This window comes from Hirundo rustica, chromosome 24 (assembly GCF_015227805.2).
Source record: "Hirundo rustica isolate bHirRus1 chromosome 24, bHirRus1.pri.v3, whole genome shotgun sequence".
Classification (NCBI taxonomy): Eukaryota; Metazoa; Chordata; class Aves; order Passeriformes; family Hirundinidae; genus Hirundo; species Hirundo rustica.
The window spans coordinates 4,252,232-4,278,514 of NC_053473.1; the positions used below are offsets into that span (position 1 = coordinate 4,252,232).

Below are 26,283 nucleotides of genomic sequence, written 5' to 3' on the forward strand. Positions count from 1 at the left end.
CTCTTACACACTGCACTGGTGAAGTGGCCTTCGCTGCTGTACCTAAGAAAGACAAAAACCAGCTATTTAAAAGTCCAACCTGTCGGTGAAATGCTCAAGAATACATGCTGCAGCTACAAACAGAGGAGCATTGCCGTGGTGCCCCTAGAACTTGACATAAAACCACATTTCTAGATCGGCAGTGTTGGTAGAACAGCAAAGTTGAATACTGAAAGATACAATGAAATTCTTAGAATCCAGTCTGGGCGGTTTTTATGTTGCTGTCTGATAATAATGCCCCGAGTACCTCTGGCTAATGCTGCTGGCATACAGAGTACCAGTGATACCCCCATCAAATGACTCTGAAGACCACGTGGAAATTTTCTATTTTGTTTTATTGAACATTTTACAGAGACACAGGCGACAACTTTCCAGAGACATGGTATTCCCTGCCTTAAGTTTCCATGCCAACACCTTCTGGAGACAGTGGCAGCTACAGGCTACCAAGGAGCTGCGGTACTGATAAGTGACTCAATAAACAGAGGATGATTTTCTTTCAAACTTTCCAAAAAATACTTTATTGTTCATTATAAAAACAAGTTTTCTAATCAGCAGTTTATTAAAAGTACGCTGCTTTACTATAAAATGGTGTAATTCATTACTAGGGCTTACACCTTCATTACAGCCTTCTGCACAAAAATGTACTGTAAGTGAACAGGTGAGAAAATGGAAATCGCATTCCCTTGATTTTGGAGGAAATCTTTTAAAATAACAGCTGAAGTCCTGATGTGCTCTACTGGTGAACAGAAGGGCAAAATCATCGAATTCTGTAATGGTTTGGGCTGGAAAGGATCTTCAAGCTCATCTTGTTTCACCTCCTGCCATGGGCGGGGACACCTTCCACTATCCCAGGTTGTTCCAGGTCCCATCCAGCCTGGCCCTGAATGCCTCCAGGGATGGGTCACCTGTACCTGGGCCTCAGCACCCTCACAGGGAACAATTCCTTCCCCAAATCCATCTAACCCTGCTCTCCGGCAGTGGGAAGCCGTTCCCCCTTGTCCTGTCACTGCAGGTCCTTGGCCCAAGTCCCTCTCCAGCTCTCTTGGAGCCCCTTTAGGCACTGGAAGGGGCTCTGAAGTCTCCCTGGAGCATTTTTTTTTCTCCAGGCTGAACACCCGTAGCTGTCGCAGCCTGGCTCCAGAGCTGAGGGGCTCCAGCCCTTAGAGCATCTCCGTGACCTCCTCTGGACTCGCTCCAGCAGCTCCACATCTTTCTGCTGTCAGTCCCCAGAGCTGGAGGAAGCTCTGCAGGTGAGGTCTCACCTGGGCAGGGCAGAATCCCCCTTCCCCTGCTGCCTTCGCTGTGGGATCAGCCAAGAACTCAGGGTGGGAGGGGAGCAGAGGGTCGGGGACAGGGCTGGTTTGTGGCTCCCAGCGCTCGCAGCCAGGGCACGTCCAGCCTCTCACCCACCAGACGGACGAGTCCCAGAACCGGAGGGTCGGGCAGGGAGGAGCTGTCCCGGCCAGACCGCAGGGATCTGCCGCCACCTTCTGGCACCTTCCTCCCGCTGATCCCCTCCATCCTGCCCCCCAAACCTCCTCTCCCCCACCCAGGGCAGTCTGAACACCACACGGTATCACACACTGCCACTGTTTTCTCACTCAGGACAGAGCAGAGGAGAAATGTAACCCGAGTATCATCGTGTACATTCAGAATTCCACACCTGTGAACAGAGCCCCAGAGCGTCCAACGGCTCTGCTCCGCTGGGCGATGCGTTACGCAAGCTGTGATTGCAAAAGGCCACCGAGTACGAAAATTCCAGTGAAACACAAGAGCTACAGAAGAGCTTCATGGCTTTGCTCGCAGTCTGACTAAAATAGGAATCCTCAGGGCTCATCGAGTGGAAAACAGTTACGGTTTAATTAAACTGGGCTGTCAATACACCCACTGAGATTAAGTGATTTTTGATGTGACTAAGCAAAAGCCGTTTAAAGAAACGTTCAGCTCCACAAATCAGGGATGCAGCCACGGGAAACCCAAGTTAGAATTAGTGTGTAACACATTAACTTTATTATATTCCCCAGCAGCTATTTGCATATGATTTCACACAAGTTCCAGATCTGAACACGTGCATTCACTGAGCACAATGAATGATCTCCAAGCATGCAAGAGATTCACTGTGTTCATGAAATGTGGAGAGGCTGGAAAAGCCCAGAGGCGACGCTGCTGTCAGTATCTGCTGTCATTCACCTGAAAGAACTTCACTGTGAGCTGCCAAATCCACACCTATGCTCTCTCAGAACAAGGAGAAGCTGGGAGGTTCAAATTCTTACAACTAATATAGAAAAGAGACTAGATCATTTTGAGAACGTCCAACCCAGCTAGCAGGTGCTTCCTCAGCTTGTGGGTTAGCAGCATAGATGGATTCCTGTGCAGAAGCTCACTGTTCCTTCAGGGAAGGGGACCCACAGTCCTGGATTTCTGAGGAGGAAGGCTGAGACTAGCAGCAAAACGCAGGCAAGCTCCCTGTCAGGTGAAATATTACATCTCAAGCTTGTTTAGTCATAGTTTGTTACATGCCATCCAATAAATTCTTGGTAATATAGTCTGGGTTACAGAACTTATAGTAGAGATAAGCCTTACAGTATTAATAAATCATTTACCAGAGTGCTCAAAATACTGACAGGGTGTTTACAGTACTAGTGGAAGAAATTAAAACCTGTTTATCCAGATTTGAGAAACAAGGTTACCACAAACTCCATTACAGAATGTACATCACAGGTGACTTTGGGGGTTTTCTTTTGTCAGTAACACAAAATCAATTCCAGAACCACCAATAACTGTGAATTTTGACTTTTTAAGCCTCCAGATTTAGATCACTCGTTGATAAAACTAAGCGGTGTTCAACACCAGCCTTCACAGGATAATGCCTTCAGATCCTGAGTCAAGGTGGTGACCGATGCAGAGAGACAAAGTTTCTCATTCCACATTCTTGAATATCCCAGCATTCTGTGCTGTTTCCTTGAAATCTTACAGAGTTGGCAAGACCCTCCCAATAACCCAGGCTATTGTAAGGAAACCAGTGGAAAACTGATATGACTTTGTGTTTGCTTGTGGAATTCCATTATTAAAGCATTTCAAGTTCTGAAGATAACTAAAATATCCTTTGGAGGGCACATCCCCAAAACACATTTGAGAAACACAAAAAGGACCGGCAACTCATGCATTGTTTATTCCAAAATATACTTGGAGCTGAGAGGGACAACATGTGAAATGTAAACAGTGGGAGCTTGGATGCAATCCTCCTGGATTTTCTTGTTGGGTGTATAGAAACACCAAAGTCAACTGTAACTGAAGGCTCTAGAGTGTGAATATCTATGGCTGGGTTGCTGATCTGCCATGAAAAAAAAAACACCTAAAAAATCTAGCTAGAGCTGTCAGTGCCATTTGGGTGGTGTATGAAAATAACTCCTGGTGCCCAGTTCACACTTGCCACTGTTCACAGATATACCAGAACCACTGAAGTGGGAAGTGAAGAATAAGCCTGGAGAGCAGGACAAGGGTGATGGCTTCCCACTGCCAGAGGGAAAGAATTCTTCCCCGTGAGGGTGCTGAGGCCCTGGCACAGGTTTTCCAGGGAAGCTGTGGCTGCCCCATCCCTAAAGGTGTTCAAGGCCAGGTTAGACTGGGTGCAGAGCAACCTGGTCTAGTGGGAGGCATCCCTGTCTGCGTATTTAGGTGATCCTTAAGGTCCCTTTCAACCTGATCACAGAATTCTGGGGTTCTGTGATCCAGCACTGCGAAACCAAGATGTTTTTAACCTTTTGCCACCTACCCTGAGCTCTTTCCCTACCAGCTCCAGGGTATCCATGAGCAGGGTTGGGGAATACTCCCCTGAACCCACCGAGGACAGCTCAGGTCTAACCACAGCCAACACCAAACAGCTTTATTTTAAAACCACCTAAAAGCACGAGCACTCATGCTCACACGCCAGAACACATTCTGAGCAGGGAGAGCATCAGCAGAGCTCCAGGCAAACGCCTGCCCCTTCCCTTCCACCTGCTCCTGGGACACGGCCGTGGCTCCACAGGGCAACCCCAGCCAGCAGGGTCATTCCTGCACCACTCCAGAACTAAGGAAAAAGCAGCAAACTGAGAACAGCTGCATTTGGAAACCTGTATGTAGGGCAGCAGTACTACTCACTTACACGGTTCCAGCACCGGTCTCTACTTTTCTTCTCTGTATCTTGTTACATCTGTAGACATTCTCAGCCTGTGCATGACTTCCACAGAAAGGCAGCATTTTAAGTTGGTTTTATGCCCTGCACTGGCAGCAAAAAAAAAAAATCTTGCATAGCCTAATGAATTACCTACAGCTTTTAAGGATTTTTAAAATGGAAATTCTTTTGAGTAAAGTTGTTCCAGCTTTCAGACTCCAGCTTCACACACACCAGTATCAGATTTGATTACAGTAATACATTGCATGCACAGAAAAATCCATTAACCATGGGAATACAGTCAGGAGAATTACCAGTGAGCAGCTTTTACTCTGATAATGCCAAGCATTTTAATACACCATTATTAAACAGGAGAACAGCAAGGCTGAGAGGTCTGTGCAGCTGTTTCTGATAGAAGATCAGGCACTGAAGGAGATATAAGAAGAACTTGAGTAATTTAAAATAATGAATGGGTTTCAAATAAAATGCAAACATAACCATTTCCTTCAATTTAACAGCGGGGAAGAAAAATGCAAAAGAACTTTACACAAGATAAGTCTGACCTTTTTTGTTATATATGGAGACTTATCTTTCTTCTCTTTAATTCTGTATTTTCTTGAGAAGTTAAAAAGCACTGAACAGATTAACAATGTTTTGCCTATTTATAAAGATTTGCTGTATTTTCAAAAATGGGGTAAACTGGCCCAAGATTTTCCACTTCAAGTCGGATGTGTTGACAGCGATGGTAAAGAACAAGAATCCAGACAAACTGCACCTGTGAGCCTCTGCCACTGTCAGGTTTGAGACAGAGAAAAGGATTTACAGGGATGCCTGGAAAAATCACTGAGACCAACCTGGGAGCTTGAAACACCTCACAAAAACCAAATATGATTAGCAAGACCTAATTGTGACTCTGTAAGTGAGTAAGGGATGTAAGGCATAAGAGGACACAGGCTTTTTGATGCCACAACAGCAGATGGATCAAATATACTGAGCAGAATAGAATATGGAATTGTTAAGGTCAGAAAAGAACTCTAAGGTCATCAAGTCCAACCATCAACCAGCACCCACTCTGTTCACCACTAAACCTCAAGTGCCACATCCACACGTTTCTTAGAACGCTTCCAGGGACAGCAACTCCACCACTTCCCTGCGCAGCCTGTTCCAAAGCTTTACAACCCCTCCCATGGAAAAAAAGTCCCAACACCTAATCTAAACCCCACCCCAGTGTAACTTGAGGCCATTTCCTGATCATGATCTACTCAAACCACCAGGAAAGCGATGGAGCTGGTACAACACACCGATGGGCTCAGACATGGAAAAGGATGTCACCACACTCGAAAGGGTCAAAACAACAATCAGAACTTGCAATGCACAAATACGTTATGCAAAATTAAGACACAAAATTGTTTTAATAACAGCACTTTATTAAAGCTTCTTAATTATGCACTCAAGGCCTTGCTGAGTTTTAATCACTATTCTGGGTAAGTAGTATCTGTTGCTGCAACACTTGTACTGTGAAGCCGAATACAGATGCTTACAGCCATGAAATAAGAGTCCTCTGTAGCTGTCACAGGTTACAATAATACATAAATCATTTAGTCTGCTCTTAATTGAAAAGTGGAGCACCAGAACAAACACAAGTAACCTGAACAATGGAGATGATTTTCCTAGGGCTAACTATGGCTTGTTTTCCTCAATTTATAAATAATCTTCCATTCATTCCCTGAAATTTACAAAGTGAGGTTTTAATTGATTCACACTACAGAAAATGCTTTACTGAGACAGCAAACAAACCCATTTGGTCTGGAAAGCACAATTAACATATCCAACTGAACAAAACGTTACTTGAGTCCCCAGGCTGTTCTAATATTAATGCCTCCCTTTGGAAATCTCCAGCTTCTGTGCAAATTCAAGCTTACTGACGTTTAATATTATTCCATGTCACACCGCAACAAGGGACCGCAGGCAGGGCACCTCTGCAGGTTAACCTGCCACAGTGTTTGGCAGAAGCTGCCAATCCTGCTGTTTGGAAGGGAGTGCATCGTGTTTCAGAAGTGATGTATGTCTAACATACCATACCTCATTGCTTAAGCAGCATGCAGCTCTACAGAATGACCCGAATGACACATTTCAATCACATCCCCAAAGAAAAATGTCCTTGCAGCTGCTCTCTATTACACAAGCCATTTAATCTACTTGGGACTTGGCACTGCTTTCCCAACAGAAGGGTGTATGGTCACATGCCAAGACCTTTTTTTTTTTTTTTTTTGAGTGTTCAGATCAGAATAGAATTTATTCAAACCACAAACAGGTTATTGCAAGATATGCAATTACACTCCGCATAATTTCCAGGCCCACTAACCTATTTCAATCTGGAGTTTGGAAGGGCAGGAGTCTGACAAAGGTACTCTATCAGCAAAGATGCTGCATGCCTGTCCTGCTGGAGCAGACAAACCTCTGGGGTGACCATCCACATGGAAAACAGAAAATGTTCCCAGAAGTGTCCTCTAGCAGTGTCAGTGAGCAGCAGTGTGTGGACCATCAAGCTGATTTACACAACAGCAAATTGGGCTTTTAAACACCAGCCCCATCCTGAACATCCCTGCTTTGCACTGCCTGCAAGTGCAACACCTCTTGTAACAGATCATTCCCGTACAGAAATGTCACCCAAGGGCTTTTTAGTGGCTCCTCAGTGCCGCTTTCCCATGAGACCCCAAGCTCCCACCAGCACAGAGACCCCCTGAGCACAAGGGTAAAGGAGCAATTCCTGCTCCAACCATTCAACTTTTAGGAAGGAATTTGAGTTTTCTTTCCAAGGAGCCTGGGAAATCCCAGCAGTGCTGCAGGGTGGGCTGCAGCATTCCCGATGGACGGCTGATGCTTCAGGCTGCAGATTGCACTGCTGTGGCTCATCACACTCCGAAGGACTCCCAGGAACCTGGAATCACCAAGACCTACGTGCCAGGTCAGCACTCCTCTGATCCAACCCACAGAAGTGCTGTCTCACAGTGGCATTGATTAGAGACATCTCCCAGTTTAATTGGAAAGCAATCCCCCCAGAGGGCTCGCTGCACAACGGGGGCAGTCAGTGGAATCACAAACTCCAGATGTGCACCAGCCGTGACTGAAGTCAGCGCCTGACTCACACAGTTCACACGGCAACTCCACACCGAGGGACGCTGTACTCAGTCTGCTGCAACACCCAAGGCCCGGGGGCACACCAGTGAGCAGCACAGCATCCCAGAAAGAGCAGAGGTGTTCATCCACGTTGATCTGTCACACCCACGAATCCCCCTGGTGTCACTGCATGAACTCCAATTCTATTATAACCCAATTTTGCAGGGAAGCTTCCGTTTACAATCTTCATCACAGGCTGTTGCTGAAGTAATCAAGTAAGGGAAGACCATTTCCTTACATGTTCAGTGAACCATCACATAATATTAAAAATGAAAGGAACTTCTTCTGCTTGCACAAGATATCCTATTATTCTACCGCTATTCATTTAATAAGATTTATTTTTAGTTACGGAACCCAGGATTTTCAATTAACTGTGAAAGAGTGCTTTCTCCAAGGAGTGCACATGTGAGGAACTGCATGCCAGCAGAGAGGAACTGCTCAGCCTCTGAGATCCAGCTGCTTTCTAGTGAAGTACAAGCACGCTGGACTTGCCCAGGCAGTGCTGGCACATCCCAGCACAGCCCTTCCCTGCAGGAACCCAGGTCACAGCAGCCAACCTGGCACAAGCACACCAGAGGTACTGACTGATGAGCCCCAAAGCGCGTCTGGGAGTGGTGCAGGATCCCACTGACAGCCACAGCTCATTCAAAGAGCCGCCAGAGGTGCTCACCTCACTATTTGGCACAGGGATTCGAATTTCTAACAAACCCAGCCAGCTCAGGCCGACAGACTCCTCCTCATTACTGATGCAGCATTTAGGTTGAAAATCCATGCATCTCCCATCACCAGTTTGCAGGAAAACATGTGTAAAACCAGTTCTAAAACCAGCTCGACTAACTGGTGTGACTTACCACAATACAGTCAGCTCTTCAGGAACACGGCTGAACTGATGCTGCCAGTGTTTAATGTTCAGAAATTTCTTTTTCTCAAATTCTAAATTAATGTTATTATTTCCCCATGCTGTGTTTACTGTTTTACCTATGCCTCTGCTTGCTGAGGAATCGTTAACAAATCACCATGAGATTCATTTTCTTAGCACACAGCTGGGTACTTGGCCTTGCAACATCTGTTTCTCAGCATTTCTTCTTTTTCTTATCTATCTGTACTTAGCTATGTGCAAAAAGAAGCTGGTAACCAACAGCTGTTAAAACATAAACCTTCAAATTAATAACTCACAGAATCATAGAATATCCTGAGCTGGAAGGGATCAACAAAGATCTTGAAGTCCAGCTCCTGGCCATGCACACAACTACCCCAATATAACAGCAACTGATGATCTTCTTTCCAGAAGTACTTCTGTAATAAAGTCTTCAGAACACCTGCATTCAAGAGACTGGCAGATTAAAAATGGGCAAATAATCTACTCATTAAAAGGATAAATCTGATTTTCATAATCAGAATTTACTGAACATTACAAGAAAATTTGCTCTTTCAGTGGTCAGTTGTACAGCAGATTCAGCTCTGGCTGGCACATATTAGTATTTCCTCTCCTATGGAGAGGTCAGGCCACTTGGGGGATACCACAGCTGTATTTCCAATTATTTTTAACTTCAGAGCAAACTTCTTCCACTATTCTACCGGATACACTAGAACTAGTCAAAGCAGAGAGAAAGAACGTGGGCAACAAGTCCACAATAACTTCATTTTCACTCTATGACTTCCAGCATAAGCCATGTACAAACATACTTCAAAAACCTAAACCATCTGAGAAGATCCTGCAGGGCCACGGCTGTAGCCAGGACACAAATGGCACAATCACTCATGGTCAGCTTCAAAGATAGCCCTCCTCCAGGTACAATAAATGACAAAATAAACATTCCAGCAGTGAACAAGAATCAAAGTCTAGAGAACAGGGCAGCAAACAACCGCTCCCCAGCAGATGTCTGTGACAACTGTCTAGCTGATAAACTATTAAATTCAGTGATTAACTTGCCCTAGTTGCTTTCAGTTTCGATAAGACTGCCCAGGGAAATGTTGGAGTCACCATCCCTGGAGGTGTTTAAAAAACCTGTTGATTTAGCACTTGAGGACACGGTTTAGTGGTGCTGGCTGAAGGCTGGACTTGGTGACCCTAAAGCTCTTTTCCAACATTAACAATTCCGCAATGCTATAGCTTAATGTTTGCCCAACAAAGTTTGCCACAAGGTGAATGCTGTAAGCAAAATAATGTTGTTTAGGTCGTGAGCCAGAAAGAGTCCTCGGTTACAGTAACAGAAGTTTCACTGCATTCGGAGCTCTCCGACTGCAGTGCATTCCACTCGGGAAACTCGCCAGCCAGCATCTGTATGGAGCTGTCTCCAAAGGCTGGAGTCATTTATATTTGCTTAAAGAGCTCACTAAATTCAAGACTGACAGAGAAACGGAATCCTTGTAAGAAAGCACTTCAAATAAAGAGACAGCTTTGAAGGCAAAGCCAAATCCAATTTCTGTTCACAAATCACAATCAACCAGAAGGCAGCTATGGCTGCGCACCCCAACAGGAACAGCCAAACCAACAGCACAGAGTTTGTTCCTGCATTTATTGCATCATTCCTTTTCTGTCATCCTTGTCTGACCCTATGGGTTCTGCAGTAATCTCTCTGAAATGCTCTACCATTGCTAGAGCACAGAGCTTGTTACCCACAGTAGATTGTGCTTATTGAAAGAACAATTCTCCCTTTTCTCCTCACTTCAGGACACATATGAACCTGAAGGTGAGAGTTTTAAAAGGTTATATTTTTGTCTGAATACCAGTATATGAAATATATCAATTGACTAATGTAATAAAACATTCAGCTGGGTGATGAAAACACACCCTGCACCTACGAGCGTAAGAATTACATACAGCAAATCTGACAGCAAGCACCCGTCCTAATCACGTTCATCATCTCACAAAACTGATCAGAATGTAGTCAGGTTCCTTCCCAGTTTTACTCTTCATATCGAGTCAGGATCAGCCAGCAATCACATAACAAGCATTTGATTGTTACTAAGTAAATCCATTTAAATTCCCAAATTCATCCTTCAGTCCCCACCGGCAGCTCTACAGCAAAGAAAAGGAACCAGACACCTTGCTGTTCAAATAAACCATGGGATGAAACAGAGATTAGCTTGTCTTTACCTGCCAGTTTAAATTCTTATTAAGAGACTAACGGGGCTTTCCCAGAGGCACTGTCAGAGCAATCAGGTAAAGCCAAAGCTGTGCTGTGTGCACAGCACATCCTCACTCGCCCAGCACAGTGGGCACCTGGAAAGTTTATGGTGCCAGGAGGGTCTGACTGGACAGGGCCAACCAACTGCATCATTTGTTGCTCTAAAAAACACCGGGGCAAGTCCAGCATGCAGGTTAAGAACAGTCTTTGCACAGCAAAATTACAAATATCCTCTGCTTCTCAATGTCATTTGCTGCAGCAATGGGGTCCAGCTAAGTTCGCAGGCATCGCTCAAATTTCCTGTGTTTGAACCAGAAGCACACTGTCACTTCAAAAAATAGATTTTATTTTTATGCACGCTTATTCGTTAAATACAGAAAGCCTCGCACTTTGCATTTAGAATTTGAGAAAAGCCTTGCACTCTGCGTTTAAAACTTAAGACTGCCAGGTGACAACAAGTGCTGAATCTTTTCCGATCACTGCAGTGTGAAGTGAGCACCGAGTTCTCATGTCCAAATTTCAAATTTTTTAGATAACACGGTAAGTTCTGTCAAAGAACCGGGTGTTTTTTGGAAAACACTTTTTCTCGTCATTTCCTTAATATCTGACATCTCTGCAGCTCCACACCAGGTACAGCAGCAGACCTCTTAAGAACACAGTTCAAATAGAAAAAAAATCCTATGTATTAGCCAAAAGGCAATAAATAAAGATTTCAGAACACATTTTATGCCACCCAAAGGTAATTCAATAAAGCAGAAAGCGGTTCAAGTCCTTTTTCCTTCTGCTACATTTCACCCACTGTAAGAAACAGCTCACAGAAAGAACTTCCTCACGTAAAAGCTTTTTTACTATTCCTACAGCATGACACTTCACATTACAGATGGGGTTTTGATGTCTGAATGGAAGAATATCCTATTTTTAGTAGGCTTTTCACTGAGAGAACAGTTGGCAGCTCTGAGTTCTTTGGAACTTCCCTGTGGACCCACTACCTGCCCTTGTGTGCAAATACAGACTGATGAAAGGGTTAATGAAGACCCCAAAGATGCCATCCTCCACTGCCCCCAAACGGCTGCCAAGGTCTGATAAAAATAACTCCATTTTAAGCAGCGTCCAGCGCCACAGTTTAAACAGTGGCTCATCTACACAAACATTTTTAATGCTCATTCCAGGTTCCCTCCCTCTGCAAAGGCCAGAGAAAGTAAATTACCTCCTGCTTCCTACCAGACACACCTGTCTGGCCTGTATTTTGTTACAGAAATTTGTGCTAAAATCTGACTGTTGCAAAATCTACTAAAGCTATGCAAATCACAGCATGGTAACGGAGTTTTCCAGTATCCAGTACTGAGAGTTCCAATTCTCAGTATTTCTGAGAAGGAATTGCTGGAGTCACACGAATGCTTCCAATGTTTCTTTAGGGGGCAGTTGCCAGCTCCAGTCAAACAGCTAACAGCTGGAAATGAAGAGCTGTGCAAGTAAGTTTTTAAAAATGTGCTAAGAACATCGTGTCAACAATGAAAATGCCTCTGATTTACAAACAGTTGTAGCTTCAGGTTTAAAACAATAGTTTCAAGAAACCCAGGGCAGACCCTGAACCCACCAGATCTCACCAACATCCACCTGTGGGGAGACGCCAAAGGCCAACCTGAGCTGTGGCCACAGAACATCTCACCTGCTCTCTGAGCTGCTCTGGGAGGGAACTTCAAGGCTCCTTCCAACTCAAGACACCCAAACCCACACATCAGCTTACAGGTGAGGTTATTTCTGCACTTCTGCTGGCACTACGGAGGGGCCCTGGAGCACAAAACAAGTTGTCACCACGCTCTCAACACCTTCTGCAGGATATTTACTATGGTAGAAAGATTAACATGAAATATTCAAATGAACAAGGCCATTCAGCCACCCAAGCCAAGTGACAGTGAGGCGTTCCCAGTGTGGTACCTTACAGCTGAGCAGACAAATGTAATTTTTCTCCTAAGTTCCTCAATTCTATATTGACAAAGTGACGGGAGATTCAGAGATTTATGCTATAAGCCCAAACTTCATCTTGAATCTGGACACTTTAAAGGGGTTAAAAGACATCCTTGGCTGCGGAGGACCCACATATTCTGAAACATTTTGCAGGATAGAAAAATATACCACACTGTACAGCGTAAATAACATTGGCTCCACTGCATTTATTTGCTATTCTGATGAACATTACGAGTCCCGTCCTAATGAATTCCTTTAGGTACTAGCAGCTTCTCCTAATGAGCATTAATTAAACTTTTCCAGCATCTCTACCTTCACCACAGAAAAGTAATTACTCACTGCTTCCCTACAGAGAGGGAAATAAAATCCACAGGATTAGGTTTTTTTAGACTGAGTAAGTAGGGCAGAGAGGAAAGCCTGCAATTTAGAGTCAAGTTGTGTAGTCCGTAATTCCACAACACCACCAGTACTTCAGGCCCTGGATTGAGTGAAACTGTTTTCCTGCTGCCTGTAAATAAACCACTAAATAGGATCTAATAATAGTACCCAAGTCTGTCACGGACAGAACTATTTGCCTTCTGCAAAATGTGTAAGAGGACACAGCACAAGCTATGACCTCAGCTGTTCTGCATGGTTTAACCCCCAGCTGCACACACCCATTCACAGTTCATACCTCATCTAGCAGGGAATACATTTTAAAAATGTTTTAGTTGCATACAGGGCATACTATTGCCCTGTAAAACAAAAAGCACAAGCATAAGTGGCATCTGAATATGTCAGATCTTAAGTCATAGAACAGGCCAGGTTATAACAATTTTTATTTTAAAAAATGTTGGTGTTGGGTTTTTTGGGTTTTTTTTTAAGCAGGAACCAACACTCACTATGAAAGAAAACCTCAGCAATTTTTGTTGTCCAGCTCATGCCGTGAGTATTTTTTTTAATATGGCAAACAATTCATTCAAGTTCACACTCCAAACATCATTTTTCAAGGAAGCACTGTCAACTAGCCAAGGCAATACATCTCTCAATACATCCCTTAGCACTGGAACACCACATTTGATTACTCTCTGGTACCACCCCTCGATGGCACCCACAGTACCAAGAATTTTTCACAAACAAGTCCTCCCTGCACCAAAGCATTTCCAATCTAATCTCACTGCCAGGAAGATTAGTGAAATTACTGAGAGATAATAGTTGTAGCACCAGAGGTAAAAATACTTCCCTGGCACTTTTGGTCAGCTGATTTTTGAGGAATTCTTTAGACCAATAAAGGATAAAACAAGCCATTAAACATAATTCCCTGGGATTAATACAGGGCTCTGCCTCTCTTTTACATAACAGGATTCTGAAATTCCTCCACTCCCCCTCCCCCAAGTACATGCATTAGGAGGAAATCATTTCTACAAACCTAAAACTTTAGGGCTTAGTTATTTCCTGATAGTTCTGTGGCTTTAGAGGAAATAAACTGGATGTTAATCCTCTTGCATTTAATGAATAGTACCAGCACTCTCTGCTGCTTTTTGCTGCAACAAGGTCATGGCAAATCTGGTGTATAACCAAAGCAAAGTTGCATCTCCAGGCAATGAAACTTGAAAGAGGGGGGGTGGCTTAAGTGGTTTGGGTGTTGTTGTTGTCTATTTGGGGAAAAAAAATGTGTCAAAATAATTTTTAAATCCATAGAATTAAAATCATAGAAAAATTCCAGATTTTTCATAGAAATCACTTAGTACAAGAGGGAAGTACTTAATCAGCATATCAACTTACACTAAGTTCAAATTATTTATCAATGGGTTTATGCTTTGGTTTTCAATAAAGTCAGCAAAAGAAGAAGTAAGTTACATACATGCACCTCTACACTCAGCTGTGGGACAAAGCTGGTAGGCAAAACCAGCTGCACAAACACCAGAAACGTGCCAGACTCAGCACATGGCCCTCACTTCTGCTTCAGTTACACTTTTGCTGTGATCTTCCAAAAACTCCTGCAGGGAAAAGGAAATCTTATATGAAAACACACACTTCTGCTTTGTGTTTCAACTAGTTTTTAAGAGAGTGATTTTCCTGCCCAGACTCACTAAGCTTTATGCTGAACATCCCTCCCTGCTACGTATTTTGTGTCCAGAATGCACAGTGCACACCCAAAACACCTAAAGTTTGACTAAACTACAGCAACTACTGAAGAGACACAGTGTTTTAAAAGGGATTACTAAACTAGACAGCAAACCACCCAGTTATCTTATGATGACATCCCAGAATCCCATCCAGCCATGGGCAGGGACACCTTCCACTAGACCATGCTCAAATATATATTTCACTTTTTTTATCTTTAAGATAACTTTGTTAAAAAGATCACACAAAGAAAAGCACGAAGTTGCCTATCAGCTGCTTTGTCTATTTCTTTATAAGTTTCGCTAACAGTCTTAACCACTACAGGAATTTCATCCTCAATGACTTACAAGACTACGTTCTTTATACTTCAAACCAAATCAGGTCATTTTTTTCTTAGAATATCAAGAGTTAAAACTCAATTATTTGGATTCACTCAGTTGCCTGATTTAATGAGCTAAGACAGACATATTTACAAATACTCTAAGACCTACTCAAATACCTTAAACCCAGTATTTTAAATTTCTTTCTGGGAACGTTGCTGGTCGTTCACCAGGAGCTGCAGCACTGTAGACACCCTGCAGCAGTGGGTGCCAGCTTGAGGCCACTGAAGACTGAAATGCCCCAAGTGACTCCACAATGAAACATTTACAAGGAGCAGACAGATTTCAAGCAGGCTTAAGTGTGCCACTCAAAACTTGGTGGCATTGGATAATTCACACAAACAAGCTGAAAGTTACTGCTCCAGAGGAAAAAACCACTTTCTATCCTAACAGTATATCCACTAACAACTTAATTTGATAAACTACACCACTGTAGTTTATCAAACAGTAATTGAGCAGCCACTTCAGAGAGATTTTTTTTCTCTCATCTGGTCTTTCATCAACTTGAAAGAGGTATTTTTTACTATGTTTTTTTCTGGCTCAACACAACACCGGTGTTTATGTCACTGTGCCCTGCTCCTACCTTGGCTGGAGGACTGCTGAAAGAGCTCTGCTGGCATTCCAGAACCTCAGTGTTCCCCTTCAGCACCAAGAAGGATCAGGAAGGCACAGACAGGGCATTCTTACTCCACCATGAGGAGACAGAATCCCCACACTGCAGTGCCACGGTCACTTCCCTTCAGACCCGGCCACGAGCTGCAGAAACAGGGCAAGAGACCTTTGCCAAAGCAAAGGGGGTCCAAGAAGACACCCTGAATCCTGAAGAGCATTCAAAACGTGTGTGGATTCTTAGTGGAGTGGAAGGGAGCTGCTTCTTTCTTTCAAATGACTGCAGTGTTTAATCTGTGATTCATCTCAAGCTGAAAGCTTCTCAAAGTGTTTTTATGTAAACCTGTAATGGTCTGTATTCAGTGTTGTAAATCTGTGAGAATCCAATATGGAATAAACATCACACTGATTCACAGGACAAGCCTGTCCTCACAGCCTGTCCCTGACTTCCACACTCTTCCCAAACAGAAATGTAAGTCTATATAGTCCAACAGAGGATGGGAGGACTGGAAGTGCTCCAGACCATGTTGGGTGAGGCTGGGAACAGTTTGGTCTATTGGAAGGCGTCCCTGGTCCTTTTCATCCCAAACCATTCTGTGATTCTATGATTGCCACGTTCCAGCGTCACTGAAAAAGCCCAGGACACACTCCCACCTCAGGTGGGCACACCTGGAGGGGCAGAGGTGTCTGCAGGCGCAGGCCTCCACCAGTTCCTACTCGGCTGACAAAAAGAGAAAACCATAAATAGCATCCATCACAAGAGGGAAACATTTCCGTGTCTCCAGTCCAAAGGCACACTGATATCAAACTGGAAAAGCCCTGAACATCAGTGCCTTCCTACACAGTTATTAATCAGCAAGTTCAAGGCATTAGAACTGTTAAGTGCTACAAGCAAATTCAAACAACTGAACCTTGATGAACTCAACTGCACGGATGGCCTCTGCACGTCACACGCCTGAAGACATTTCCTGCTATCAGGAATTGCCTGCTGTGGGTTATACCCTGCTATTTGTGCTGTGAGAGCAGAGCAGCAAACTCCTAACCCTATTCTTTTGTGCTGTTCCGGTATACTCCCTACTTATTTCCTTCGTATCGTAATTCCAACCCCCTGTCTCACCACACAGGAGTTTTTCCAGGCTGGTGACATCTTTCTTTGCTGGTGACATCTCTCCTTCTGTCTCACTGACATAAGGTGAACAGTCATACTCAAAGTATTCCCTAATAGTCAGACACCTGTGCCACAGCAGAGACACAGTGAGGGTTCCAGCTTCTCCCACCAGTGCCAGAGACAGTCCTGGACAGTCCCAGCCTCACCAAACCAACTCAGTTCCATACAACTACAGCTGTGGTTGCAGTCAGATTTTGTTAGGCTCTCAGATCAGCCTGGATTTCATCTTCACTAGCTCTGAATGCAGTGGATGTAAGAAGAGAACTACTAACAGACAATTCACAGGATCACTTTAACCCTGTAACTTGTCTCTACCACTTTTTAGAAAGAATACTTCATTACCATGCTGATGGAAAATGCATTTCCAGACTCCAAAACCCAGAATACTTCTGATATTTATATAGCACCCCCAATCCATATTCATCAGTCACCAGCTGCCAGGCTGATTGTATTTATTACCAAAGGCAATAATGAAACAGCACTGAAATAGAACACAGTAAGAACCACCATTCATGATCTGATAGAGCTACAATTTAAGCTTTTTTTTTTTTTTTTTAAACAAGTAACTGAAGAGACATGGCAATTTAGAGCTTAAATGATTTCACTTTTTAACTGTATCTCAGGAAAATAATTTCCAATGGATCAAGCCACATGAACTACACTATTCACCAAGTGAAGAGCGATACAGGATGGATAGTAAACACACTAGTGATTTTCAATTTGAAGAAGTTGCATTCAACTGAGAGCAATCACCAATTCATAAAAAATTACAGGCTTGAGAATCATACATGCTGCAAAGCAGCTTTAAGCAAGCTTTTTAAACATAGCCCTGAGAACACATTTTAAAAGCTTCCTGTCAGTTACAACTAACAAGCTGGCTGTGCTTTGCAAACAGAATCAAATTTCCACACAAACCCATTACTTTAACAGGTTGCAATAAGCACAGTGATACACACCTGAACAAAAGTTTGCTGTGATGGTGTTTCATATTAAATGCTGCACCTGGACTAATGACAGAACTTGGCTGTAGCTACTTGCACCTGCACCTTAAACAACTGGGGACAGCTTTACACAGGTTTTACAACCCCCTTGTCACCATTAGTGCCTTTAGTGTCTCCTTGACAAACACCCTTCCTGGGACAGGAAAGCAAATACCTGAGGTGGAAACACCTTTCCACCTCAAGTTCTTGCTCCTGCTTTTAAAGCTGGTAAGATTGGAAGCCATTGTATCAAACTTCTGCTGAAATAGCACCTGGGAGAAAATCCCATTCCCATCACGACCCAAAAAAAGATCAATTTAACACAAATTCAAACACCGGTTAACAACAGAGGTGACAAATTACTTAGAATTCTGATTTTTGTGATGAAGCACCGGATCAACCCAAGTCTGCAATCCTCCTATTGCATTTTTCCCCTCACCTCTGTTCAGCAGAACTGCATAAGGAATTTACTTGCAAATACAAAGAGCTCCTATTTTTCTGAATTCAAATCTAGTATTCTCAATACAGTGGCTTTGAAGAAGAAAATTGTCCCTGTTCAGGAAACAAGAAGCAATTTAACTAACAGCCCATGAACGCAACCAGAGATTTCTTAAAAGGAAGCATGGTGAATTAAAAACAAGAACCAGAAGAATGAATTTAGAGATCTTAAAACAGAGTTACAATGAAAACTACAGCAATTTTTTCTCCTATCAATTTGAATGTACAATCCTTGTCACATTTTAAGATTCCTCTTTTTTTTTTTAAGTTTTGCAGCTGAAAAATAACTTGAAGCAGATGCTTCAATAATAAAGGAGCACAGTGCATAGCAAGTTATATCAGCATTGCTTGTTTACTTTAGGAAGATTCCAAAAAGACAGTTTAGTTTCAAAGTGCCTTTGTTTCATCAAAGCAAAATGCAACTTCCTTTGAAAAATTAAGGATATTGTATCTTCTGAGATAAAATATGACCATTTTCTACAACTGACCAGCATTTCATTAAAGCCAGCCAAGAACTGAAGAGTCATACCTACACAAAAATCATTGAGATGAAATCTGCTGTTGAAACCATGACTTCCAAAGTTTCATCTTTATTTCATTCACAGATTTTAAAAAAACCCCTCCTGCCATTGCAGAGTGGCAGCAAAATTACTCTTCATGGATTTAAAACAAGATTCCTGCTGGTTTGGACACCTCAGGTTGGTGGGGGCTTAGTAAAAACCCAACATAAACACATATGGAAGAATTTCAATCAAAACTATCTACCTGCACATGGAATATCTGGAATACAAATGCTTGATTGTACAGTCCCAGCGAAAATCTGATTCCCCTAAAACAGGGGACCCAAAGAGGTGGCTTTGGAGAACACAGACAGCATCACCTGCCCTGCCACAAGATCCAGATAAATGCACCATCCCACAGGGTCTCTCCTGAGAGACATCAAGGATCGAAACAGAGAAGAAAACTGTTCTGAAGGGAGTAGAAAAGTACAAATTAGTCACAAAAGCCCCATGAGGCCTCATCATCATCTGAAACGACCACATCAAGAAAGAGCAGAATCATTAGAGGGCATTTCTGGTGCGATCATTCCCACAGCACTCATCGCAGTAAAATCTAAAGACGGAAGTATGTGAAAGGGAAAGGCAATACGGTCTGTGCCAAGAGTACATCTACATAAAGAAGAATATTGGAAGCAAGATCATAAATTACGTGAACGTCCTAATACCCAGTGGTATTAGCGCTTAAGAGTCCTCTGCATCCATACATTTAAGCTTTTTGTGCAAGGCAGCTCCCAACCTGATACAGGACAGTTTTAGAGAGACAACAGCTTCCAGCAGAAAGCATTTCCCCTCCCGTTTTCTTTTTCAACACAGCATCATTTGATGAAACTGGGATATCTCCATTCCTTACAGCAGATCTGTAGGCTCTGGGCTTTTCGTAGCGTGGTCAAACGACTCAACCTTTCCTCCGCAGTCCAGAACGGGTCAGTTCCTCGTTAACTCTCAAGCAGGGAGGGCAGACCTCCACAGCAACACTCAGTAGCCTCCACCCAACACCCACCAAAGGCCGTGGAACCTGAGCTGGATGCACAGCTCCTCAGGCTTCCCGAGTAGCACATTCCTCTCTTCCATCGTGGAGCTGGACCACTGCCAGCTTCCAAAGAAACACAGAATTAGGATAATGCCTTTCCTCTGAGAGGCAAAATTATCCTAGTGTGTGTACTCTGGTCTGTGTTTCAACACAGCACCTCTAGAATTCACTGGATTTTGTGAAAACCGCCAGGGATTGTAGCTCGTCCTCCTTAATTGCTAAACATGCAAATGTTTACCCCCACATGGAGGCTTTGTGCCTACCTCAAGCACAAGAGGAAATGTAAATGAACCTCAGATACTTGGCTTGGAATATTGTGTCTTAAGTGCTGAATCCTGCTCTGAGTCACTGGATTTGTCACCATTTTCATTCATTCTGCCTCAGAGAAGGGCCCCCCACTATGCACAAACCAAGTCATAACATTCCCATTGACTCCTGCTGGTAACAGAGGCATTAGAGATCCAGGCATTAGGGATTCATCACAGTCATGTGAAAAAATGGATCCAGCAATAAGTTGTCTTCTTGTAAGCTTCTATTAGGTTTTGATCAGGAAAGCTCTTTGGGAAGATAATGCCTCAGACTCATAAAAAATCAGTTCGGTACGAGTACATCCACCTGTCAATCCTCTCATCCTCTGCACTAATGTTCTGTAATTCAAATAAAGCAATAGATCTGAGGCACTTAGAGCTGTCACGTCACAAAACTGCAGACTGTGGTTGAGTGCACACACAGCAGCAACACACATCAGCTTTGGACTGGGGGGTACTGAACCTACTGGAAACTGCACAAAGGACTGGAGGATGATCACATTGGTTCTGTCGGTATGAGCTGGGATGTCCTCCACATGTTCCACCGGAAAAAAAAATATTAAAGCACAAACTGACACTAGCCAGAGGCCAGGCAATCCTGACTGGAGACACAAAATAAATGCCCCAGCCAGAGGAAGAGCTCCAGCCACAAGCGAACGTTGACTCTGAAACAAATCTATAGGAAATCACGGTTTAATAGCTTCAGGAACTCTGAAAAAAAAAGTTAGTCCGAAGAAGACCTTTCATCCTTTTGCATCTTGGTGCATTTTTTGATTAACGATCAGTTTTGACCCAATGGAGCCAGTGTGCACTTGCTCCAAAGGCAAGGGAGCAAACTATGTGCTCTGGAAATATTTCTCAAGTGGAAGAGCTGTAAAGCTCTGCTCATTTCTTCCCACATCTTCCTTATAGTGGCCATGAAAGGACAGTAATTGCCACAGACTAGCTGTATTCATCAAAACTTCTTAGTCTGGAAAAACACATTCCTTCCTACATAGTATCTGGCAACTCAGCCTGCAGAAAGAGGAACTTATAGATATCAGTAGTTTTGTTTACTTTAAGTCTGCCATCTAGTTTTGATGTATTTTGGTTACCATGCTGCTATGAAGAAAGAAAGCACTCAGGGTTGAGCTGATGAGTATTTTAGCAATTTCATTTACACATACAAACATCTTTCTGCCTAATTCTGAATCATCATAGAATCACCATCCTAAAATGATTTGTGTCGGAAGGGACCTTAAAGAGCACCCAGCTGCAAGCCCCCCACCACAGGGGGTGATGCCACCCCTAGATCAAGTTGCTCAGGGCCCTTGAATACGCATGCAACCACAGATTTTATGGAATCACAGAATCACAAGACTGGTTTGGGTTGGAAGAGATCTTAAAGACCATAACAAAGTTCTGTGCCTAAACCACATTTCTCCAAGCTCTATCCAATCTGGCCTTGAACACTTCCAGGGATGGAGCAGCCACAGCTTCTCTGGACAACTTGTTTCAGCGCCTCACCAGCTTCACAGTAAATAATTTTTTCCTAATATCGAATCTAAACCTACCATCTTCCAGTTTGAATCCACTCCCTTTTGTCCTACCACCACTTGTGCTTACAAAAATATCCATCTTACCTGCTGGTTCCTTTCAGGTACTGGAAGGAAGGTAGGTACCTATAGAGGATGAACTTAACACTCAAATACTATGGATGTGACTAGAACATTCCATTTCACTAATGGAAATAGAAGACCCTGCAGCAGCACCGGCCAGTTACAAAAGGCTAATGCCCTAAAATCCAAGTACCAACAGAACAGGGAAGGTCCTTGAGCACACAGCAGCCGCTGTTTGAATGCATGTAGGCAGGCAATTAGCTGAAAACCAGTGCTTCCCAAGCATGGCTAAAATACAAATGGACTCATTAGGATGAGCTGGCCCCTGGCAGCTTGCGTGCACATCCATACAGACAGCCCACTGCACAAGCTGCCCTAGCTCTCTGCACAGCTGCTTTGCTCATCTAATCAAGATGATGACGATGAACAAACAGAGGTATGGTTATCATCTCAAAGTTCATCTAGAATTTAAGTCTTATTTAGACAGCTTTGATCCCAGCATCAGTCCCAAGTGCCCCTGGCAGAGTACTCAACACTGGCCTTCCACAGACTGTGCTGAGTCAATGCCTATTGATACTGGACCCGTGGATTTTCTGGCTAGTCTGCACACACCTGGGACCATCCTCACCTGGGATGTGATACTCAGCCCCAGCACACTGGTCTTGTTCTCCCTCCTCAGCTAATCAGGTTGGACATGAAGAACCCCTTCACAGAACAGTGACTGGGCATTGGAATGGGCTGCCCAAGGAGGTGGTGGAGTCACCGTCCCTGGACGTGTTTAAGAAAAGACTGGAAGTGGCACTTAGTGCCATGGCATTGGTTGACAAGATGGTGTTAGGTCATAGGTGAGACCTCGATGATCTCAAAGGTCTTTTCCAACCTCGCTTGTTTCGTAATTCTGTAGTAAAAGACTGAATGAGAATGTTAAAGACATATTTCCTCATCAACAAAGTGGTCCATCATTTGTGATGTGCAGTTAACAGATGGTGCTCAAATTAACATTCGTATCCTTCAAGTGTCTTATCAAACAAGCCTAAACAGCATCTTGAAATTTCCATTTCAAATTTTCTATGAGCTTGCAAGAAATATCACAGAGAGATTTTACTGCTGTCAACTAAAGCTGTTACTGCCTTTCACGAGGGACTGACTATAGTATGATTGAACCAAAGCAATGCAGATCCTGCTGTTCAAGGCCACCGGGTCACCTGCAAGGACTTCACCTGGAAGATGGAGCACCAAACTCACCCTTCTAAAATGCAGGGGCAGACTGTGAGCATCAAGACCTTACAAACACCCTACAATTCAGATTCAAGGGGACAAATTCCTCACTGTCAACCCCTGACACTGGATCCCCTCAGACTTCTGTCCCAATTAGCACCCAAGCCTCAAGAGTCATGGGCACACAAAGGTCTGTTGTGGCAGAGCACTCCATGCCTTTGAAATGATGGTTTGAGTTCTGACTGGGTAAAATCATGAAACGCAGGACCTTGAAATGCAGTAACACAATTACACATCTTTGAGAATTCAGACACATTATGAGCCTACCAGGGACCACCAGCTCCTCACTCCCTTCATCTCACCCACCCACGTGGTCCCACGCATCTTCCCTGGTGCCTTCTGAAACTTGGCAGGTTTGGATGGCTCTGGATCAAAAGGGAAGCCAAATTCAAAGTCACAGGTCTTCACAGAGAATGCCTTGTCAACAACTTCCCTAATTACATATACCCTGACTGGAAAACTGCCACTGAGCAGCTGTGGCAACCTTGCAAAAAACAACCAAAACCCAGTATGTTGTAAAATACTATATTTAAGGACACTAAATCTAACAGAGAAAATGACTACAAAAATCATCTGATGTGGTGCATATGTTCCAGTACGGGAAAAATTGCTGGATCTGAAGATTCAGTTTGATCTGTTCCAAAGGTTATATAAAATCAGCCCCAAAATGCTACTTCTCTTCGTAAAACCCACCGGCGATGGGTTTACAAGCTCTGGATGACTATGCTAATCGACACAGGTCCTTACAAGACTCCAGCAGCGGTTTTTTTTCTGTTGAAAAAAACCCATTCCTCTGTTTTAACCAGTTATTAAGCCACAGGAGAATTCTGCTCATGTATTTTGGCAGCTACACTGCCACACCATGCTCACTCAGCAAGAGCCTCATCCAAGTCAGGGATAACTTACTGAAAGCCTGCTTGAAAATCCACCTCACCAAAATGCTCGGATTTGATTAAACCAGCCACTGACAGCAGCCCACTCTCCTCATTAAGGGATATTGGTTCACATGCCCAATATTCTCCCTCTTAACTCAAATATTAATCAACTTGCTGGAATCACCAGCCAGTCTCTGTTGATCTTCTGGACTCTTTTCCCATCAGTACTCTGTATTCCCCACTCCCATCCCTTCCACACCACTCAGAATTTAAGGAACAGGTAACACGTTACTGTTAATACTCGATACCTGGAAATTCTCAGGAACATCATCTGGCTCTTGCCATTTTCTACTGTTAATTGCAGCAATTTCTTCTAAATCTTTTCCGCCAGTTTTGACAGTTTGACATCTCTGTTACAGAAATTCCCAGCACAAGAACATCAATATTTCCCTCCATAGTATATACAAGAAATCCCTTTGAACTATAGTTTCATCTTCAACTTTCTCTTTTAAAAAGAGATTATTGTCTATCTTAAACAATTTGTCCCTCTTTTTAAAATCCTCTCAGTTCACATCTAACTTGCAGCTGTTTGCTCTTTTCTATCTTCTCCCTTCAGAAAGGATTTCCAATTTTGTAAATCAATACCTCCTTCAAAACCTACCAGGCTTCTGTAGGTGCTGCTAAGATGTGCGTCAGTTTCTTTTTTCTGTTTGTTGTTTTAATTTAGCAAGTTATATGAATCAGGACCAACAGCACAGTCTCTATATGGAAGATGACTTTCCATTAGCAGTCAAAAAAAGAAAACCCGACTTAGAATCTGTATCACATGAAGTCAAATAGCACCCAGCAGTTACAAAAGAAGAATAAGTGTTCAGCAAAGACGCTCTATGAGAAATGTTATAGATCCCAGTCACAGAAATCCTGATACCCATTGGGATTCAGAGAAAAACGGTTTTTCCCAAGACACCTTCTGATAAGGCAGCATGCTCCCATCTGGGTTGCCTGACCGAGAAAGCGGTAGGTACATCCAGAGCTCATGAATTAATTCATGCGGCTGCAAGTGCCACTATTCAGCATTTTTTTGACATTTAACAGGCACGTTGATAGATATGATTTTACCACAAGCATTAGTTAATTGAAGCGTACTCAAAAATAACACAAATCCGCGGAAAGAAAGAACAGCCGGAGTCTGTCCTCAGGGATTTTGTCTTTGCTAAACGGGAAACCAACAGGATAGAGCGATGGCACTCCGGTGCTCCATCCCGGCCATTCCCCACCCACCTTCGACCTCTGCAAGCAGCGGATTATATAAACACCACGGAAAACACCTCTGAGAGGAGGACGCGGTCACCGGACCCTGCGGGGGCCACCGAGTCACGCGGAGCCCCGCGAGGGTCACCCCCGCACAAACCCCGCACGGCAGCGGCGCGAACCCGAGCGGACCCTCGGGAGAAGCCACCGGGACGGGCCGGGGGAGCGAGCGAGCACCGTCCCGGGGCCGCCCCGGGGACTGCGGGACCGCCTCCCCCGCCGCATCACCCCCCTTCGGCAGCAGCGCCTTTCCGAACCCGCGGAAACTTTCCCAGCGCAGCACCTGCGCCCGGGTTTCCCCCCGGTTCCCTCCGGGCGCCGCTTCCCGCCGCGGCCCTCCCGCCGCCCCGCAGGGCGCCGGCGCGGCCGGGCCTACGCGCGGCCGGCTGGGCGGCGGCGGGAGGGCCTCGGTCCGGCTCGGCGGCGGAGGCTGCTCACCTGGGCGCACGGTCTTGAGGCGCACGGGCTCCCTGAAGTGCCGCACCACGGCTAGCGTGTCGCGATGCGTGAGGCCGCTCACCGGGGTACCGTTCACCTCCAGCAGCACGTCCCCCGGCGCCGGCGCTTTGCCCGAGAGCAGCGCGGGGCCCGGCGCGCCCTCGCCGCCCGCGGCCAGGCGGCCCGCCAGGTACGGGAACTCGCCGCGCTCGGCGCCGCCGCGCAGCAGATCGGGGTCGGGGCCCGCTGGGCCGCCCCAGGACACCACGCACTCCTGCACCTTGCTCAGCCAGTGCCGCTTCTTCCGCAGCGTCTTGGACATGCCGCACCACGGGGCGACGCTACCTACCCCGCGCTGCCGCCGCTCCCGCCCCGGCCGCGGCTGCCGCCCGACTGCCGCCCCGCCGCGCCGCCCCGGCCCCGCCTCGCCGGCCCCACCCCTGCGGGCCCCGCCCTTCCCGTCTCCACCGCCCCCTGCCTGCCTCACTGGCCGCGCCCCCGGCTGGGCCCGGACACGCCCCCGGCTGGGCCCGGACACGCCCCCGGCTGGGCCCGGACACGCCCCCAGCTGGGCCCGGACACGCCCCCGGCTGGGCCCGGACACGCCCCCGGCTGGGCCCAGACACGCCCCCGGCAGGGCCCGGACACGCCCCCGGCCGGGCCCGGACAC

The 26,283-nt window shown here is 44.9% G+C and overlaps 1 protein-coding gene across 2 annotated transcripts in view; it reads right to left on the minus strand.

Moving 5' to 3' along the window:
* The window catches only part of MAGI3 (membrane associated guanylate kinase, WW and PDZ domain containing 3), a 58,251-nt gene extending 32,278 nt beyond the window's left edge, over positions 1–25,973 (minus strand). For both annotated transcript variants that reach the window (XM_040085464.2, XM_040085465.2), the window contains exon 1: positions 25,614–25,973. In XM_040085464.2, coding sequence (XP_039941398.1) covers positions 25,614–25,935 — 322 coding nt within the window. In that variant the 5' untranslated portion in view covers positions 25,936–25,973. The remainder of the gene's footprint in view (positions 1–25,613) is intronic.
* Between the last annotated feature and the right edge of the window lie 310 nt (positions 25,974–26,283).